Below are 13,505 nucleotides of genomic sequence, written 5' to 3'. Positions count from 1 at the left end.
CCACATTTATGTTAGACTTTATAGGCAAAATGTACATCATCAAAATTTTAAATGCAAAGTTCTATTAATATCATATCCAAAAGTTAGATCTGGTTTAACTTACTTTCTTTGCCTATGATAATAGAGAATAACTACTCAATAATGACAAAAGCAAAAGGAGGTCTTCTCATTTCCTTTTTGTTTTGTTAATCTGGATAATGAGTTGAGAATCACAGGATTGATGAAAGCCTTAGTTATAAGTATCCTTTAATTTTAATATCATTTGAGCTTAGAAAAATACATTTCTTACTAATTTGAATAAATATATTTTCTTCTTATTTATATTTCAGATGGTCCTCATTATATATCTTCCTTGTCGTATTTGGCAGACAGTAGCCTGAGTGAGGAAATGAGTCAATTTGATTTCTCAACTGGCGTGCAGAGCTATTCATATAGTTCCCAAGATGTTAAATCTACCACTGCGCATTTTCGGAGACAGGTGATCACATTTCACATATTTAAGAATATTGTTGGCATTTGTGAAGGGAGGGGGGACTCCGTTGTTACAGGGGAAGCCAGTTCTGTCTGTCAGTAATCCTCAGAGAACAGCATTAGTTTGGAGAATTTTCCAAGATGTAAGCGCCAGCCTTTCATCCTGTAGACTCAGCCATCTGATTTTATCAGCACAGGAAAGAAGACTCTCTCCAAGGGCTGATTCACATTAGCCAGTCTCCCTGAGATTAGTGTTTTAAATCAGAGCTGCATTTAAAGGATTTCCAGTGGGAACGATAACCATAGAGACGCAAATGCTGATGCTGATATGACTGTTGCATCTCTCTCAGGAGAGAGTGAAGGAGCTATTCAAATATTTGATGTTATCAAAGTAAGATAATTGAGTGCATCCATGTTCACAAGTGATAGCTTAATTCTTAAAGAGCAAATTCTTGGTGACAAGGATGTGGAGTATGGAATGGCTTTAGTTATTATTTTTAGAGGTAGAATTTAGTCTTTTTCTTTTTGGGTCCCAGCAGCTCTTAACAGTCCCACGCCTCACACTCTCTCTAGCTTGGATTAGTCTCACTCGTGTCCGTTCTTTCAGAGAGAAGACTTGTGTGTGTTTGTCTCCTCTCCCCTGGACCCCTCCTGTTTCTTTCTCTCCCTCACCATCTCTCCATCTCTCTCTCTGTGTTCTCATCTCTACCTCTCTATACCAGACTGCCAGAGTATGTTCTAAAGTTCTTTCTCATCAGATATGACATCCCTGTCTGCATCCCAATAGAAACTCATTCTCAAACATTCCTTCATGACTGTTCTAGCCTTCTTTGCAATTAGCTGTTTTGATATTGCAGATAGGTAGGACTAGTTCATCTGTGTGTGCCCTTTCTCCATCTTTCCTACTATTCTTTGTTTTGTAAAGTGATGTGCTTTTTTTGAATTTTGGAATAATTTCTACTTTAGGAGTTGCAGGAGTAGTACAAAGAACTCCTGCATGTTCTTCACCCAGAGACCCCACTCAGGGTTTGCCCGTTGTCTTGTTACATCTTTTGTAGCAGGAGGATCCAGTCCAGGACCACATGGTGCACCCACCCACCACGTCCTTGTAGTAGAATGCCTCTCAGTTAGTGTTTGTTCAACGCTTCCTTGCGAGCAGACCAGGAATTTTGGCAAGAATATGACAGGGCGATGCTGTGTTCTCCTTGTGAGAGACGTTGACCTCATTTTCTGGGGAGATTTTTTGAGACTATGTAAAATCTGTTCCTCATCTCACTTTCACCCACTAGTTTTTAACATCCTTTGATGTCTCTTCCCTGAATTATTGCTATGCTGGTTGCAAAATGATAATCTTCTAATTCCATCACTGCTCCTTCATTTATTGGTTTGCCTTCTACTGCAATGAAGAGCTTTTTCTTCTCTCCATTTATCTTGTTTTAATTTTTATCAGTGTGATCTCCTGGATTCTTATTTTGCTCAGTGGGTTATCGTTTATTTTGATGCTTAAATTGTCCCAGATTTGGCCAGTGGGAGTCCCTTTGTGCTGGCTTCTGTGTTCTTTTGACATGTCCTTGTCATTCTTTGAGCAATTCCTTACTTCCTGGCACAAGGAAATGTTTAAAGATGGTCTCATTCTTCCCCTGTGCTAGCCTGGCTCTCCCAGTCTCCCTAGTGAGCCCTGGTTCCTGTGAGTGGAGAGTGACAGGGAGCTCCCTGCCAGCCTTCTCATGGACAGAGACAGGAGACACGCAGGTGGACGCACAAGAGTTCCCACCGGTGTATCTGATTCCCAAGTTTTTGGCCTTTCCAGTTCCCCTGACATGCAGTGACTCCCTCCCTCTTCCCCTTGACCCCTCTGCCCTCCTGCCTACACCGATGCCCTCCTGGCTTGGGCCCTGAACTACAGGCGGGAACCCCACCCTGTCCGCCTGCCAACCCCCGAAACTGCTGGGCAGCTCTTGCCTCACTGCAGTCTGCTCAGGGGCTTTTTGCCTGGGAAGGAAAGAAGGAGGGGTGTGTTTTTGAAGTTGAGTTTGACTGTACTTTACATTGCCCCTAGGGTTGAATTCTCTCTTTGTTTAATGAATGCTTCAAGGAGGATCTCATTCATTAGTTCTTTCACTGAAATTATGTCCTACATCTGTGCTGGGTAATAAAAAAGTGTGACTCTGTTCTGTTAGGGTTACATTGTCTAGTGAGACTCATCCTTCATTAACAGGCCGTTTACATCAGGGCATCTTGGGTTCACTCCTCATGCCTTTGCTCTGATCATATGACCTGAGTCTCCAGTTTTAGATCTATCTAATCCTCGTGAGCAGCATCTTGAGAGACGGTGATTCCAGCTAACAATGTGTTAAGTAGATCTGAATACAGTCGAATATTGTGATCAACTCCTTTGACACCTTACCAGGTGTATGGAAAGAGAGACATTAAGATTGCTCTGATTGGGCCAGCCCCGTGGCTTAGTGGTTAAGTGCGCGTGCTCCACTACTGGCGGCCCAGGTTCGGATCCCAGGCACGCACCGACACACCGCTTCTCCAGCCATGCTGAGGCCGCGTCCCACATACAGCAACTAGAAGGATGTGCAGCTATGACATACAACTATCTACTGGGGCTTTGGGGGAAAAAAAAGGAGGAGGATTGGCAATAGATGTTAGCTCAGAGCCGGTCTTCCTCAGCAAAAAAAAACAGGAGGATTAACATGGATGTTACCTCAGGGCTGATCTTCCTCATAAAAAAAAAAAAAAAAAAGATTGCTCTGATTGATTTTATGGCTCAATGAATGTCTTTTTTTTTTTTCTTGTATGTCTTTTTTTGTTTTTCTTGTCTTATATGGCCCTGATGGTGTACAAAATTTACTGTTTTGGTGTTCGTTTAGCCGTGCTGTTACTAAAACATAAAACCACTTCCTATCACTTCCAAAACCCCCGATGTACAGAAATTATTCGTTATCTTTGGGAGGAAATAGACCATAGGCACAATGATTGTAAGAGGAGTACGTTTCCAGATACTATACGTCTTGGGAAGTGGTGTTCTGGAGTAGTTCCTGCCACCAGAGTGGACAGAGTTACAAAATTTATCTAGGGCTATTTTTACTCCTCTTTCTACTTGATTTCCACAGGTACTTAGTATCCCCACGCTGACTTTTAACTGTCCACGATTTCCTCTCAGGATTTCTCAAGCCTTTCTTTCCTGGAAGTGATTGTACTAGGAAGTATCTAGATAAGTTGCTCAGCCCCACATATGTGTGTGTACCTGTGTGTAAAATTTACTGTATATGTATGTAAAACCTCAATTCAGCATTACACTTCTAAAATGGTGATCACTGCTTATTTTCTCAGAATTGTAGAGTCAAGAATGATTTAAAAGTTTTGTTCTATTATTGATTAAAATTTTGAGGCAAGTTAAGGACTTTAGAGAGTTTTTCAGATTACTGAGAAAAAATTAGGTAAAAATTTATCCTTTAATTGTACTTAAATAGCTCTGCTTTCTTCATAAAGTGGCAACTAAGAATCGTGGAGACTGTTGGTCTCAAGGTGTTGAGGGTTCTGGGGCCTGCAAGACACACACATTTATGAAAAGATCTTAGTGTTTATACAAAGCAGCAGGTCTGCATGGATGCCCTGACCTAATTGTGACCCCAAGGAAGTGACCATGCAGACGGGTCAGAGGGGAAATACGTACCTAGAATGTAAGGAAGACATGAAGTCCTGTTTATTTTTTAGTTTAATAAAAAAACATAATGAGTCTGTTTGATATTATTACCAAATTATCACTGTTGTCTAAGTGTGTGTTTCATGATATTGGCCAAAAAATCAGAATGTCATGTACCCGGAAATTTTAACAGTGTACTGTGCATCACTGGATTCTTCCCTTTTCCTAGAAACGTCAAGACCCCACGATCCAAGATGATATCCTGGAGTTAGAGATGGATGAACTCAATCAACACGAATGTATGGCAACCATGACAGCCCTGATTAAGCACATGCAGAGAAATCAGATCCTCCCTAAAGAAGAACAGGTCTTTTTTCTGCTAATCTTATATTATCTCACTTAATTCTATTTATTGGCATCATATTAAGAATGAACATTTAATATTGAAGACTATACCAAATTCCGTATCAAATAAACATGATTTTTTTGTTACTAATGTCTTACTTTGTCATTGTTCTCTCATAATATCAAATAATGAAGTTATTTTATTCCACTTTTTAAGGTAATTTTGAGTGTGTCATTTCAGGGTTCAGTGCCAAGAAATCTTCCTCCTTGGATGAAATTTCTTCATGACAAACTGGCAAATCCATCGGTATCGTTGAATATCCGTCTCTTCTTAGCCAAGCTTCTTATTAACACAGAAGAAGTAAGTAATTTATTATTTCTTTAAAAATTCTTTGGAATTATATGCATCTACTTAAAAAAAAACCACAACAAAGAAAGATGTAAAGGGCCAGAGCATGACATTTTTTTTCTCTGAATAGATTAGCCAACCATATTTATTTATTTGTTCAACATCACTCTATTATCATTTCTTCTAAAACATACAAATTAACTTCTATTGAGTTAGAAGTGATCTCTGTATAAAGTACATGTGTTGGCAACTTCCTTATGGCTGCCAGCCTTCTTGGTTTATAGTAACAAAGTAGTGAAAATATTCCTGTTAACTCTATATGAAAAATAACTGACTCTTTTAGAATTGCTGAATGTATCAGTTGGTCTACATACAGCACCTCGTCAGGGAGGGGCCTTTTCCACCAGTGGGAGTTAGGGCAGATTTTCAAGAGGGGTCTTGAGCCGAGTGTTGTAAAGTGTAGTGGGAGTTGACGTTCTGCGTAGAAGGAGCACTGTGAGCAGAGGTGGCCCCGAGAGGGTCCAGCACATCCACACTGATGGCACAGGCTCTGGGCACGTGGTCCAAAGGAGAGGTGTGAGTAGCGTGGCTGTAAATGCAGGGGCCGGGGAGCTGGCGCCAGGCCGCTGGCGTCTGTACAAAGGATCTGACTCAGTTGTTGAGGAGTAGGGAGCAGTGATGGGTACTACGTGGAGGAGTGACGTAATCCACTTTGCCCCAGAGGAAGTCCTTCTAGGCAGCCCTGCAAACATGAGCCAAAGGCCAGGAGGCTGTTGAGAGATGGTTGAGAGGGCCCACCTGGGACTACAGCAGGGCCTGTGTTCCTCAGTCAGACTTGATTGCTAGCTCCTGGGGCTGCCATAACAAAGTACCACAAAATGGATGGCTTAAACAACAGAAACTTACCGTCTCAGCCTTCTGAGAGCCAGAATGCTGAGATCAAGGTGTTGATTCCTTCCGAGGGCTGTGAAGGAGATCTGTTCCAGGCCTCTCCCAGCCTGTAGTGGCCTCAGGCAGTTTTTGGCATGTCAGTGGTGTGCTCCTGGAGGCTTCACTTTGTCTTCCCACTCTGCATCTGTCTCAATAGATACAAATTTCCGCTACTAATAAGGACACTGTTATTGGATTAAGGCCCACCCTAATTACCTCTCTTAACTTGATAATCTTCAAAGACCACATTTCTAAATAAGGTCGCATTTACAGATACTAGAAATTAGAATTTCAATATCATTTTTGGGGGCACAGTTCATCCCATAACACTCAGGGTTCACATGTGATTTCTAGCTCATGTTCCTGTAAGTACTGACTTGATAGCTACCAAAAAAGGAGCTGGTATCTGGTTTTTGGATGGTTTCTTGCTAGGCTAGGTGGGTTGACAAGGAAGTGTGCTGAATTGTGTTCACATGTGTGGATGTCAGGTGCCTCTGAGACGACACTGAGAGATGTCCCTGGAGCGGCGTGTGTATCTCGAGCTCGGGGATGATCAGGGCAGTGGTTTCCAAAAGGAGATGTTTGAGACAGTCCATTGTCTTAGGGAAGAAAACAGTAGAACTTGTATTTACATTTATTTTAAAAATTTCAACCTTTAAATTTATCTATTTGTTATAGTTTAATAATATAATAAAGAAGTTTGTATTTATCATTTATAAATAAACCAATAGACATACATGGAGAGTGTTCCAAATTTTTTTACTTGTGGAGTGCATGATCAAAAAAGATTTGAGACCACACAGATTTAAGCTGTGAGTAGATGAGAAATCCCTGAGAAAACATTTGGAAAAAAAGGGTGGCAATCGTTAGGAAGACAGCTTGAATTATACTTTAGTCTGTTCTTTTACATCAAATTAACGTTCTCTTGCAATTTCTAAAATAAGTGGATACATTTTATTAGATTTCAGAGATCTTGGACATATGAAGTCTATAACAGAATGACTTTATAATATAGGAAGAAATGAAAAAAAATTAGCCACATACACCTACTTAGTTTTTAGATTTTCATTTTTCATACACCCTTTGTATTTGCCTAGAGATGCGTATTAGTCAAATGGTTCGAGGTTGATGCAAAATATTTTTATTTTTATTTCTATGTGCATAGTTATATCAGAAAGATTTTAAGCAAAGAAGAGGTCAGTATTAAGTCTGTTTCCATTGAATTGTGGTTTCAGGGGCCCATGAGGAGAGAATTCAACAGAATTTCATCTGATTAAGTGGGATTTTTGTTGGAATTTACATCTGTTTTGGATTTAGGTCAAGTCATAATATAAAATTTTAACTGATAGAGGATATATTTCTGAATTAATATTTTGGGTATTCAAAACAATTCTTTGATTTTTAAATTCTCTTCTAGGTCTTTCGCCCTTATGCAAAGTACTGGCTTAGCCCCTTGCTGCAGCTGGTTGTTTCTGGAAACAGCGGAGGAGAAGGAATTCACTATATGGTGGTTGAGATAGTGGTTACTATTCTTTCATGGACAGGATTAGCTGCTCCTATAGTAAGAATGGATAAATCCTTTATGTAGTAGTATATCAGCCTTTTACTGATACTTAAATAGAGCATATGACAAAGAATTCTGGGTCCTCTCCATGACTTGTCATCATTTTTAGCATTAATTGTCATGTTGCTGTGGTGCTTCACTGAATGGGCTTGTGCTGCTTTTGTCTGCTTTTGATAATTCCTCTCACCTTGCTTTTTATTTTATCACCTTGCTATCAGATGTTTGTTGCTTTCACTTTCTTGGAGCTTGGAAACTAGATAATTGGTTTATTAAAATTACGTGTAAAATAAATGTCAATAGCCCCTGAATGTGAGATTCTGAAAACTTCTGCTGTGACTGAAGCCCCTGGATTTTTTGACATCTGTTTTGCGCTTATGTACTTCCCAAGTATCGACTGTGATCCATAATGGTAGAGGTTGCTAGACAAGTGACTGCCAGGCGAAGGATGCTGTGCTGTAGTGAGGCACGCTTGTGGCATTCACCAGTAAATCCCCTTGTGTGTTAGAGCTTTGCCCGTTCATTTAAAAACACTGGCGCAGGGCCGGCCCTGTGGCTTAGCGGTTGAGTGTGCGTGCTCCGCTGCTGGCAGCCCAGGTTCGATCCCGGGTGCGCACTGACGCACCGCTTCTCCGGCCATGCTGAGGCCGCGTCCCACATACAGCAACTAGAAGGATGTGCGGCTATGACATACAACTATCTACTGGGGCTTTGGGGGAAAAAATAAATAAATAAAATTATATAAAAACACTGGCGCTGATAATGTACAAAAGTTTTCATTGTAAGGATATCCTAGGAACAGTCCTTATTAAACATAATATATGTACATATAGCTTTTACATGTATTTGTGTCTGGGTGTCTTATCTCATTTCATAGTAAACTAAATTTCAGTTTCTTAGCTTTAATGTGATAAAATAATTTGTAGTCTGCTTAATAACATGAAAAAATTAAGAGAGTGATTAGTTTAACTTAGGAACCATTGGAAAAGGTTGATTTAGATGTCAGGAACTCAGCTGAGCTTGAGAGAGCTGAACCAGTAGGTGTTGGAATAGCCACTTAAACCAACAGTGAGCCAAAATGAAAGTCACAATGAAGCCTTTAATTATTCATTGCAATAGTATAAGCAAGAGGCTAAAACCAGAGGAAACGCTAACTCCCTTGTCCCATTTTCCTCCATGGAACAGTGTACTGGTCAAGGGTCAGGTGGATCAGCACTATCTGAGGGTCCTCTCTCTGTAGAGGGAGCCCCAGATTAAAGGCTCCAGCAGTTTTATGGGACCTTGGAGTTGGGAGGTGCGTGAGAGGGAAGGGCTAGGAGTCGAAAAGCACTGGGTGCTGAGTCAGAGTAGGGAACAGTGTCTTCGGAGTTCCCCTTCCCCCTCCTCCTTAAGGAGGTTTCGGCAGAGGTACCTGAAGAGGATAAAGAGACCTAGCAATGAAGGCGCCTGGGCTGGGAATGCAAATATGTGAAAGAGCAGGACCAGTCAGGGGGCCTGAGAGTGTGACTACAACTGCTCTTTGAGTACGCAGGCTATGTTCCACATCTGCTGTGGGGAAGACAGCTTCCCCCTGGGGCCTTTCACGTAAAGCCTTTGTAATTGCCTGTGTTTGGACCTGAAAAATCACAGATAGGTTTTTAATCAGGAGCTAGCCTCTTCAGTAGAATGCCAGACTTCTTTTATAAATGGACTTTTGGATTAAAAATGCTTTTCCCAAAGGGAATGCTACATATTAATAAAGAATTTGTATACCTTTTCAGGGGGTCCCTAAAGATGAAGTGTTAGCAAATCGATTGCTTCATTTCCTAATGAAACACGTTTTTCATCAAAAAAGAGCTGTGTTTAGACATAATCTCGAAATTATAAAAACTCTTGTTGAATGCTGGAAGGATTGTTTATCCATCCCTTACAGGTATAAATTTACTATATTTTGCAATATTGTTTAGAAATTTTTTAAAGGTAGCATCTTGTAAATGATGATGACAGAGAAATTTAATTGCTTGAAATGATAGGAGGAATATAATTTGAAATAGAATCCATTTATAAGGGTATAATATTGCTATTAATATAATCACAGCCTCCAAAGTTTGACACTGGAAGCACCTCTGGGCAGGCCATCGCCTCCAGGTGGCCCCTGCTACATCTCTCAACCCAACCTCTGGCTTTTCCCCCACACTGTGCACGCGGGCTGTAGATTGTAGGACTTTTATTTGAATCCTTTTAGCATAGCCTAAGGCAAACTAAAACTTTCAAAAGGTTTTACTATCAACTAAGGGAGAATTTAGGCAAATAATTAGATTATAAGAAATATAGAACTGCCTATGTTCCAAAGCTAGAATAACCTGGATGCAAACAAAGAAGGCATTAGCAACAGGGATGTTAGATGTGGGAAAAGAAAAAGTATTTCTTACCCTGAAAATTAGCTGTAGAAAATTTTATATTTGTTTTCTTGCTTCTTCTTATATGACAATATATATTTTTCCTTTATGCTTATGTTTCAGGTTAATATTTGAAAAATTTTCCAGTAAAGATCCTAATTCTAAAGACAATTCAGTAGGAATTCAATTATTAGGTATTGTAATGGCCAATAACTTGCCTCCCTATGACCCAAAATGTGGCATAGAGAGCATAAAGTAAGTATCATAGTTTTTGCTTTGATTCTTTTTTAGGTTAAAGTATACCTGAATTGGATTGACAGACTGGAGTATGGTTTAATTTTGATAAATTTAAGGACCAGAACCCATGTTAAAAATGTTTCTGCCTTGGGGCTGGCCCGGTGGCATAGTGGTTAAGTGCGTGCGCTCCGCTTCGGCAGTCCAGGGTTCGCGGGTTTGGATCCCGGGTGCGAACCTGTGCACCACTTATCAAGCCATGGTGTGGTGGCGTCCCGCATAAAATAGAGGAAGATGGGCACAGATGCTAGCTCAGGGCCAATCTTCCTCAGCAAAAAGAGAAAGATTGGCAACAGACGTTAGCTCAGGGCTAATCATCTTCACCACAAAAAAGATAATATATATATTTCTACTTCAATTTAGATAGTTGGGTTTAGAGATGATTTGGAGAAGACATATGTTAATGGAGTGAATGAAGAAAGTAAATTTTTAAAAATTAGTGTAATTTTCTCATATACATTTTGGCAGATAAGAAGTATTAGCTATTTTCTTTCTTATTTTCTAAACTGACATTTTCAGCGTTTACCCTTGAATGCACATGAACTCTGAAACCGTTCCCTCTAGGATCTCTGAACGTGCAAGGGGATGCCCCGGGCTGTGCTGCCTGTCCCTGTGCTTGCTGTGGTGGCTGCAGCCACACTGCCCCTCTGTCATGAGCCTTCACGTGGGGGGGGCCCCCAGCGCAACTGTGAAGGGGAGGGGCTTCAGTAAGATAATTTTATAACATTGCAAAAAGGCACTTCTTTTTCCTACTGTTTGAGGCTTTTGAAAAGTCAGTGTTCACATCACGGTTCCTTTATGGATTTCAGCATGTCCATGGCAAGCTTTTCCCTTCTTTTTGGTAGTGTCTCACTCTGGTTGGTGTTCCTGGGTTAGCCTCCCCAGTCACCAGTTACACACTAGTTGCCTGGTATCATAGACATTTTGTGGCTCAACACACATTCAGTGGGAAATAGTTTACTTTTAGACAAGTGACTTTTTCGAGCTTTGGTTTCCCCTATGACAACCTCATAGAGCCACTGTGGGCTGAAGTTAATGTTGTGTGGCCTGTGAAGTCTGGGAGCACTGCACTCCTCATTCTTTCTCGTCATGTCATTGCCCTTCTCCTGTCACAATACATGGCTTTAAAAGGGAGTCAGTCAGTCCTAATCTGAGATGACAGCTTCTTTTCACTGCAGTTTTTATAGTATCGAGCATTGTGTTTTGCTTTAACTACAGCAAGTCCTGTGTGATTTAACTGTGGACTTTCCTGTGCCTTCCTGGTCAGTGTCAGAGCCTTAAGTACATCTTCACATATGTATTCACACAAATAATTTGGATTATGTTTTAGGTTTCATATTTTCTCAACATGTGCTATTAACACGGCATAAGGAGTAAAATTATTATATTTTAATGTCCAACAACAGAATGGATTATTTTATGCATATTTATTTTCTATATTTGTTTTAGGTACTTTCAAGCTTTGGTCAATAACATGTCCTTTGTAAAATATAAAGAGGTTTATGCGGCAGCGGCAGAAGTTCTAGGACTTACTCTTCGATATGTTACTGAGAGAGAGAATGTGAGTGTGTTGTGCAATCTTAAATGCTTCTTTTTCGATTTTGATTTATTAGAACACTTGGTACTTATATCCTCTATACTATAAGAAACCAAAGTGGGCATTCTGTATTAATATTTTACTCTCTTTCCTACTGTATACAGGCCTTAGTTTTTTTTAAAGAGGACATATGATTCTGGTTTGTGTGAATATTTGATCAGAGATGTGAATACTTCATCATAAAATGTATCTTAAATAGTATTTAGTCACTGATTTTAATTCATCTTCTCCAACCATTGCTGCCAGTGTTTTGGTGTGAGAAGGAAGCGTGAGCCAGAGGCTGCCAGTGTAATAGCACAGAACACGCACGACCGTGGCCTGGCAACCTGAACTCCAGGCCCAGGGCCCCGGTGGGTAATGCAGACCTGCGTCACTCCTGGCACTTCACCTGGTGAACACTGTTGTCGATGACAACGCTGAACACCTTCCTTGGGTTCACTTAACTATTCAAGATAAACCTGTTTTCAGTACTTAACGTGTTTTCACCTTTCTGTATTTGAAAAGAAACTTAATTTTTTAGATACTGAAGGAGTCCGTGTGTGAACTGGTCATAAAACAGTTGAAACAACATCAGAATACGATGGAGGACAAATTTATCGTGTGCTTGAACAAAGCTGTGAAGAACTTCCCTCCTCTTGCCGACAGGTAGGGTGTCAGTTGTGGTGAGTGTCCTGTGCCTGGAGAGCGCCTGCGACTCCTCCCACTCACTGGCCTTGTCCACTGCTTAGGTTTATGAACACCGTGTTCTTCCTGCTCCCGAAATTTCATGGCGTGATGAAGACTCTCTGTCTGGAGGTGGTGCTGTGTCGTGCAGAGGAAATAACAGATCTGTACTTACAGTTAAAGAGCAAGGATTTCATTCAAGTCATGAGACATAGGTGAGTGGGAAACTAGCCCCAGGTTCTTGGATGCAGCTGGCTCATAAACTGTTCATTTGTTCAGCTGTCTCCTCCAACTCAGAAAAAACTTGTAGCTTTTCATGAAATGCGTATCTGTGAAGTTTGAATCTGAGAAAAAAAGGTGGTGGGCCTGGCCCTTCTGCCTCCTCAGACCTGGCACCTTGGAGAGGCCACACCTTAGGGATTGTTTAAGGCTCTTTTCAGATTTAAAATGCCTGGTTTTGAGTTCTGTATCTATTTTGCAAGTAAGAGGCTTCCATGATTTGTTAAAATTGTGCATTTATTTTCAAAATTGCAGTGTACTATTAAAGTAAATATTAAAAGAGGTTGCTGTTGATCACTTATAATATTTTTATTTCTCTGTACTCTTTTTAGTCTTGTCTGTATACATATTTTTTACATGTAATAAATTATTGATAAATATGTAGTATGCCAGTAAGAAAGAATTTATATGCCAGTAAGAAAGAATTTATATGCCAGTAAGAAAGAATTTATGTCGTTGTGTTCTAATATCCTTCATTAATCCTTTACTGAGTGTCTACTGTGTACAAGGCACTGAGCTGGTCGCTTGAAGGAGGAGAAGGTACACGAGGAGATAGGTGTGCACCTCATTCGGGACCCAGCCCACACTTAACCCTGCTGTATGACGTGCCAGGTGGCCTGACACTTGAAATCATTTTTTTAAGTCATGAAGTCCTTTATGTTAGGTTATTTTGCATGACATTTTCAGTTTTTTAAAAAATAAACTTTTTATTTTTGAATAGTCTTATATTTTCAGAGAAGTTAAAAGATAGCACACAGAGTTCCCGCACACCCTTGACCCAATTTCCAATCTTACATAATCGATGTATGTTTGTCAAAAGTAAGAAATTAACAGTATATTACTGTTAACTAAACTAGACTTTATATGTTCGTTTTCTATTCCAGGATACCACATTAAATTAATTTGTTTATTTTTAATAATCTAGCCCATGATAATTATTTTTAAGAATGTTATTTTGGGGCCGGCCCCATGGCTTAGCGGTT

At 40.2% G+C, this 13,505-nt stretch overlaps 1 protein-coding gene across 10 annotated transcripts in view; it reads left to right on the top strand.

The window, feature by feature from the left end:
• Positions 1–13,505, top strand: part of PRKDC (protein kinase, DNA-activated, catalytic subunit) — a 194,553-nt gene that overhangs the window by 111,084 nt on the left and 69,964 nt on the right. For 9 of the 10 annotated variants that reach the window (XM_087447719.1, XM_004431149.3, XM_087447717.1 and 6 more), the window contains 9 exons: positions 330–478; positions 4,356–4,493; positions 4,713–4,832; positions 7,168–7,311; positions 9,072–9,223; positions 9,813–9,944; positions 11,433–11,544; positions 12,101–12,225; positions 12,309–12,458. In XM_087447719.1, coding sequence (XP_087303845.1) covers positions 330–478; positions 4,356–4,493; positions 4,713–4,832; positions 7,168–7,311; positions 9,072–9,223; positions 9,813–9,944; positions 11,433–11,544; positions 12,101–12,225; positions 12,309–12,458 — 1,222 coding nt within the window. The remainder of the gene's footprint in view (positions 1–329; positions 479–4,355; positions 4,494–4,712; positions 4,833–7,167; positions 7,312–9,071; positions 9,224–9,812; positions 9,945–11,432; positions 11,545–12,100; positions 12,226–12,308; positions 12,459–13,505) is intronic. The other variant, XM_087447718.1, reaches the window with a different exon arrangement.

This window comes from Ceratotherium simum, chromosome 23 (genome assembly GCF_057802395.1).
Source record: "Ceratotherium simum simum isolate JZ-2026a chromosome 23, ASM5780239v1, whole genome shotgun sequence".
NCBI lineage: Eukaryota > Metazoa > Chordata > Mammalia > Perissodactyla > Rhinocerotidae > Ceratotherium > Ceratotherium simum.
Note: the sequence above shows the minus strand (reverse complement) of the source record. Positions and strands in the feature narration are given on the sequence as shown.